The 7,704-nt window shown below is 31.7% G+C and overlaps 1 protein-coding gene across 1 annotated transcript; it reads left to right on the top strand.

Moving 5' to 3' along the window:
- Nucleotides 1-7,175: 7,175 nt before the first annotated feature.
- LOTGIDRAFT_128644 (hypothetical protein) lies at nt 7,176-7,457 on the top strand (the record flags this gene model as incomplete). Its single annotated transcript, XM_009064398.1, has 1 exon — nt 7,176-7,457. One exon carries the CDS (start codon nt 7,176-7,178, stop codon nt 7,455-7,457), a length of 282 nt encoding a protein of 93 aa, XP_009062646.1.
- Between the last annotated feature and the right edge of the window lie 247 nt (nt 7,458-7,704).

Below are 7,704 nucleotides of genomic sequence, written 5' to 3'. Positions count from 1 at the left end.
CTGAAACGCCAGCTATCAAGTCGGCTAAGCTCCTGAACTTTAGACTTCTCTTGACTTCAGTTTACTATGACTGCTTTTTTTTTATAATGATGGAAATTCTTTAATGTTTGGGCAAACATTGTGTAAAAGGGACAATTGTCCCAATTCACACATCCAACACATGTTTTAACTACGAGTTCTTGGAAGTGGTTCTGATGGGGTTTTGGGAGTTGAGTTTTCGGTGTTTTCTGTAGACCGCGAATCTTTATTTTCAGCTGTTTCAGGTTTCTTAGGTTGATATTTCTCACATGTATCACTAAATGTAACGCGCTTCTTGACGTTGGAACTATTCTGATTCTTTAATAAAGATGCTTTGTATCGCAGCGATTGGAGTTCTTCTGGGTCGATTTCGCGTAGGAATCTTCGATTTCTTCGCAATCTTGAACCGTTAGAAAGTAATACTTCATAAGATCATGGTTCATCTAATTTGTTGATAACTCGTGCAGGGGTCCATGAATGGTTTCCGTTTTGGACTCTGACGTATTGTCCTGTATACAGTTCTGGTAATTCACTTTTCGCACACCTGTCATAGTACTGTTTCTGTGTTTCTTGGCGTGCGAAGAGTTCATCTCGAGTGTCGTCACAATATGGTGGTGAGACACGGGTCGGTAACTTGCTTCTAAATTTCCTTCCACTAAGAAGTTCGGCTGGACTTGGAATGCGCGAACTAATCGGTGTTATTCAGAACATATATAAAGCTTGGTCGAACGACGTGTCTGACTAGATAGATTTAATCAAGAGTCTTTTCACAGTTTGTACACAACGTTCGATATATCCATTTGACTGAGGGTATCGTGGGCTGCTAGTAACGTGTTTAATGTTAAATCGGTCACAAAAACTTTTGAATGAACTACAGTGAAATTGCGGTCCATTATCAGACATGATTTCTGCTGGGAAACCATGTTCACTGAATATAGATATCAAAGGTTGTTGTACGTCATTTGAAGTCGTGCTTTTCAGGAATCTGGCAAAAGGAAACTTGCTGTAAGGATCACTGAGCAGTAGGTAACTGTCGCCTTTGTACTGGAATAAGTCTGTACATACCCGTTGCCATGGTCTTGAGGGTACCTCCAATGGCAACAGCGGTTCTTTGTTGTTCGATCTGGAATTTTCTTGACATGTGGTGCACCTGTTGATAAGGTTTTCAATATCTTTATTAATTCCACTCCAATATACATGATCTCTTGCAAGAAGTCGGGTTTTCTCAATGCCTAGATGACCTTCGTGTAGTTTGAACAGTATGACCTTTTTCATGGTGGCAGAGGTGGGATGACCTGCCAAGCCGGTGTCTAGAGTTGAAGTAAGTCTACAGGTCTCAAAATGCATGTATAGTTTGATATTTTATTTCTGCACATTAAGATAACTGATGTAAAGTCTGGTTTATCATAATCATACTGCTTGTTTGATTTACTTAAAATGTTTGAGAGAAAGAATGTCTTGTCTGATGTCACAACTTTCTTAAATGTAATCCTACATGTATTTCTGAAAATAGATTTAATCACTTGGTGTTTTCAATAACTGCTGTTTATTTTTAAAAGATTCAGTCTCTGTTTGGTTTTTATTGTTCTAAATGTACTGCTTTCAATGTGAAAGAACGAAATTGTGCAATATTTCAATTTTCCGACATTTCATTTATTTGTTTTTCATTATAAGAATTTCATTCTAGATTTTTGTGAAGATACTCGTCATGATATATAAGTCTAATTTAAAGGTCAAAGCTTTGAAAAGGCCTATAAGGTAATAAGATTTAAGGACTACATGGGATTACTGGTAGAACTGTGTAGAATATATTAGCCACCATTTCAAACACAAATTGTAGTTATTGGAGAACACTCAATCATCATTATAGGTTTAATATATCTTAGGTGATTCACAGACGTAAATTGATTAGAACTTTTATAGCAATTACTCTTCTAGCAAAACTATTTTAAGCACAACCTCTAGGTGCAGACAAAATACCCTTAAATATCAGGTTACTTATAGTGTTGTACATCATATACAGTCATAACAACTTTGATAAACAAAATACCAATTGATATCAGATTACTATAGTGTTTATTGTACAACATATACAGTCATAACAACTTTGATAAACAAAATACCAATTGATATCAGGTTTTTTATTGTGTTTATTGTACAACATATACAGTCATAACAAATTTGATAAACAAAATACCAATTGATATCGGGTTATTTATTGTGTTTATTGTACAACAAGTACAGACATAACAACTTTGATAAACAAAATAACAATTGATATCAGGTTATATATCCTGTTTATTGTACAACAAGTACAGTCATAACTTCAATTAGCAGGCAAAATACCAATAAATATCAGGTTATGTGCAACATACATAGTCCTAACAACTTTGATAAGCAGACAAAATACATAAATATTAGGTTACTTATAGTGTTTATTGTACAACATACACTGTCATAACAACTTTTTAAATTGAGGCATTTCTGATTTCCCTTGTTTGACCAATGAGGGTCTTAAATAATAAGTTGTTAAAAATTTAGTGTATATTTCTCCTTTGACAATTAAACTGAAGGAATAAAGAAGACAGATTCCTTTTTATATTTGATTAAATGGATGAAATGGTACCAAAGATAGATTTATTGGTGGTTAACAGAAACTAATTGACCATTATGTCTGAAATTTCCAACAAATTGATTCCCTTGAAAGATTGGTAATTAAGTACTCATGATGACTATATTTGTGAACTCCGGAAATTATTCTTTCAAGCCTGATGTACTGTTCTGTACTTATTCAGAATGAAATTGTTAATATGGTGTAAAAAAATAAATATATTTTCAAATTGGGTTTTCTTTTCTATCTTTTGTAAGGTTTAACTTTAAATATTGTTCTATTTTATTGTCTTTTACCAGAGTCTATCTCATTCGATCAACACTTGTTTTGGATATACAATCCTCATCAGGACATTTAGTTTTGGAAATGGGGGTTAACTTTGTGATATTGCACTATGTAGACTATTTTCTTTTTCAATGCCTCAAAAATTTCATCAATTTAGATTTAGACTTAAAAGAAGTTCATATACATATACAAGAAGATCATGAAATAAATAGTCTACTACAGTAAATACATCATACCCAGTGTTGGCTGATGTAAATTGTTTTTACAGTTAACAATAAGATAAACCAATTGCTGTTTCTATTCTAATCTCTCTCTAGAAGTCTGTTAACTTCCAGAATAATGCAATGTTTTGTTGTGTTATTTATTGAATACTCTAATGGTGAAATCAGACTCGTTCTCTAAGTTGAAAGATTTATGTTGTTAAATACTTTTTTTCATGGCAAGAAGTCTAATTGGCTTGTTAGAATCACGAGCAATACAATCAACATCTATTTTATTTCTGTGAGAAAATTGAATTTGTATTGACAGGTTTAAGTTGACATCATTAAAAACCTATCAATTTTACAACACAATACTTGTCAATGTCTCAGTTTGGATTACTGTGGTGCTCTTCAAATTTCAATCTTTTTCCTTGTTCTATATTGAGAAAGCATTCAATTTCTTTACACTCTTGGAAAATTTTTTGCTTGATATTTTATATATTGTATCCTTGACAAATTGTTCATAATTCTATATATTCTAAGTATATTGTTCAACAATTTGAAATATTACATGTTAGCACATTCAGCTTCTTAAAGATGAGTTACCTTATTTAATACTTATATAATTAGAAAAAAAGATGTGTTCTAATGATTTGGAAAAATACCATTTTATCCTACATGTCCATAATTAATTCATTATTAGCTAAATTATAAGAGAATTATCCAGACTGTACTTAGATGGACATTTATGATTGGTTAAAACTCTTAATTACATGCAATAAGAACATAGCACTAACAAATAGAAATATAAATAGGTTCATTTCAGCAACTCATAGTAGGCTTCTGAATTGAGGTTTATTTGAATTTTAAAAACAAACTAAGTTTTGTCTGTAAATCGAATCTTGTCAATAACATTTATGTGTATTAGATCTTCAGATGAATGATCTAGAATCTGTTCTACTTGAATAAACAGAGATAATGAAATCAAACATCAGAATGTTTATGAAAACAGAAACCAGACATTACTTTTCAGTGAATTTAAGTTCCAATGGGAAATAAATGAAATAAAAAGGAATTTTACATCTCTACTTTGCTGCTCCAGTTTGGCTCATATAGTGGCAAATATTGTCATGAATTGTGCTTTGAAGGAAATCTTGTTAAGCAAGCAGCAACAACCTTCTTTTACAATTTTTAACAATTGGGCAATCTCAAACATGCAAATCTCTACAGTGCATTATTGTCCAAGTGGGATAATCATATGAGCCGGTAAAGAGATTTAATAGTGAACTTGAATTTATTTGTCAGGGGGTCGCTCAGTTGATGACAGATTCATGGAATCAATTCAATCAATCAGTTGAGTTCAGAATGGTTCCATGTGTGCTGCAAAAATAGTAGGTGCAGACAAATGAAAATGGCAGAGATGGAAATAGATGGAAAAATTTCTATATTGTTTGATTAGGGGCAGAATTGAAACAGACTGAACCTGTTCAGAACTCTCCAATCAAGCGCTACCTAGGTGATTTTGCTCATTTATAATTGATATAATTTCTTGTTAAATAGTTCATTTGGTGTATGGCCATATTGTTATTTTAGATTTCAAGTAAACTTATTGTTTTCAGGTTAGTTCTTGGGATTTTTATTTTTTATATTTAATTGTGAATGCCACTTTTATTCTTTTGGTTTTATCAGCAGATAATTGAAAAGCAGAAGGCAGAACTAGGATGTTAAGATCACCAACTTTAGAACAATAAATGTCATATAAGATGAAACAGAATAAGAATATTGTTTATTTTAAGAATGTGTTACATCCTCTCTACTCCATTATAAGTGACACTATATGACCTACTACAATATAACTTCATTTAATAGTTTCCTTGCAGTTTTGTGAAGTGAATGATGAAAAAACAAATAAAAGTGATTGTAAATAGATTTTCTAAATGTTTTATGAGTATAAGGCCTCGTGAAATCATCAAACACTTGGTTTATTGTGGAATTGCAGGAACCTCAGAAGTCGGAAGCAAATTGATGCTATCTAAGTGTCCCCAATACACATACAAAATTTAAAAACCTCTTTACAATCCCTTTAAGTTTATTTATGTCTTTTCTTTATGATGTTGTTACCGAAATTTTTAGACATTTATCTCTGGTGACATTTTTCCTGAAAAAAAAGGTCCATTAGAACAAGTGTTAGTAGAAATATAAGGTATAGATGCCCATGAAAAACACATGATGCAATTGTGTAACTGGATATACCTTCCTATGATCTGTTAACACAGCTTAGTGGATAGTCTTAATCACCTACTGAAAGAGATGAATCCTTTGATTCAAGTCAGTTTATCAGATCTATGCATTGTATTCTTTGGCTTTAGATTGGTATGAGATTTTTCCTGGTGAATAAACTGTCCTTAAGTAATCTGATATTATAATGTGAATTAGATGTGATTTTCCGCCAGAAAAAATCCTTTTCTTAAAAATCCTATAAAAATCGATAATGTTATATTTGAAAATTGAGGTTGAAGCAATTACTCGGAACAAAAATCTTATGTCTGTCTTTTGACAAATTAAGAACATTTGTGATTCAAGTATTCATGAGGATTTGAACTTTTTCTTAATTTATCGAACATTAGATCACTCAGTCTTAATGAACAAGTTTCTTTTTCTGATTGCCAACATTTTTCTTTCAATAATGTTATATTCCCTGTACAGGAAACCATAGTCATAAAATTGTTGAGTTGAAAGATTCAAGTAGTTTCTTCCTTGTTCTTGATGTACTTGGTGCACTAGAGGTTGCATGTTTTTATTATTCAGGATGAATTATAATATTTGTGTACTCATAATTGCTATGTTTGTTAACCTTAATTTGATGAGAAGCACCAACAAAAATCTAAGATAAACTGAAATATCAAGAGTTTTTTCTGATAATCTAAGTTGTTGTATCTGAATCAATCATCTTTAGCAAGTGCATTTCTCTACTGATAGACATGCTCACATTATCATGTGGCAAGATTGGTTGTGAATTGCTCTTAGCCAGAAACCCTTTCAATCTTGATTTTGATCAAATGCTGAAAATGAAGTATATTTGTGAGGTTTTGGATGAGTTTCAATCTAAAAGTTATAACCTTCGTTCTCAATTTGTTAAATAGTTTTTTTCCTTTAGTTTTTTTTTCCTTTACACTTTAAGGTAATGTATGGTGGGATGGATAAGAGATGCTTTTTCAAAATTTTAGAGTTACCATAAAATTTGCTTTTGTTAGGGGGTAAAGGATTGTTTGTAAGTCACTGATAGTTTTATTTTCTCATTTCAGGACAGAAACAGATGCTAAACTCATGATGTTCCATTTCTATGTAGAAACAGCAGAACTGTCTCTAGTTAATGATACAATTCAAGGGCTGATAACTCATGGTCGATTTATGAATATAACTGTAGACTTGGACAATATCAAGTATTTTGTGGATCCAGGTAATCTTTACATTAATCCATGCTGAAGTGCTTTTTGATTTCAATGCTAAATATATAGTTAAGCAAAATATTTTTATAATATGACCGAAAACAAAAAACACCTTTTAATGTATGAACAAGCTCTTCTAATCATATATGTATATATCTTATTAATATGCTTAAAGGTGAAGAGATTTACTTAAAAGTTGAAGTGTGTCATATGACTAGCTATACTGTATCTATATCCAGCCTTACTTAGCGCAAATATTGTTTTTGCTCCAGTTTCCGTGGGCCACTTACATTGATCTTTATCTCCTATAATGACCTTGATGTCAGTCTGTTGACTATTTATAATGTCTGATTGAACTGCTCTAGGAGATATTGGTTCTTCACATGTTTCCTACAGTAATATGATTCCGGGCTTATTTTCCTGAAAATTAAAAGAAGTACGTTTGATGGTCAACTATAAATAATATATTATACCAGAGCATGTCTGGCACTAGTTACAGATCTGTCTGATCAAAGAACTTAAATAATGTCGAAATTGAAGAATAAATTTAAATCTGAAAGGACACTTTTAAAAGAAACAGGTGACATCTTTTTGTTTCCTATTCTTTCAGAAATGAAATTACAGTATGTAGAAAACTATGATAAAAAGCCTGCAGTTGAAGGAAAGTTGTTGACCCTAGCATGTACAGCCCGTGGTTCTAGTAATATGAGTTTTAAATGGTATAAAGATGGCTACCTGGTTAATGTGTCTGTTAGTGATAGAAATGCATGGGAAGTTAGAATACCTCGAACAATGAATGATAAACAGATGTCAGTATTAAATATTGATGGTGTCACAGTTTATGATAAAGGTAAGTATATTTTATGTACTTTTATCAGGGGTGTTAGAAAATGATTTCCCTGTGTTAAAAGGTTCTTCATTTTAAAGGTGAAGTCCTCATTATGTAAGTCTAACATTTTTTAAGTAAGAGAGATGTTTGACTGTGTTGAAATATAAAGTTAGAGTGTTATTTTTTTTAGTTTTTCTGAGTTAGAGTGAAGCCTTTCAGTGACAGTGTTAGAGTAAAAGTGATGTTTTTTCTGAGTTAGAGTGATTTTTTATGAGTGAGGATGAATTTTCTCCAAGTTAGAATAATGTTTGT

The sequence above is a fragment of the Lottia gigantea genome (genome assembly GCF_000327385.1).
Source record: "Lottia gigantea unplaced genomic scaffold LOTGIsca_62, whole genome shotgun sequence".
In the NCBI taxonomy this organism is placed as follows: domain Eukaryota; kingdom Metazoa; phylum Mollusca; class Gastropoda; family Lottiidae; genus Lottia; species Lottia gigantea.
This window is presented reverse-complemented; position numbering and strand designations above follow the sequence as displayed.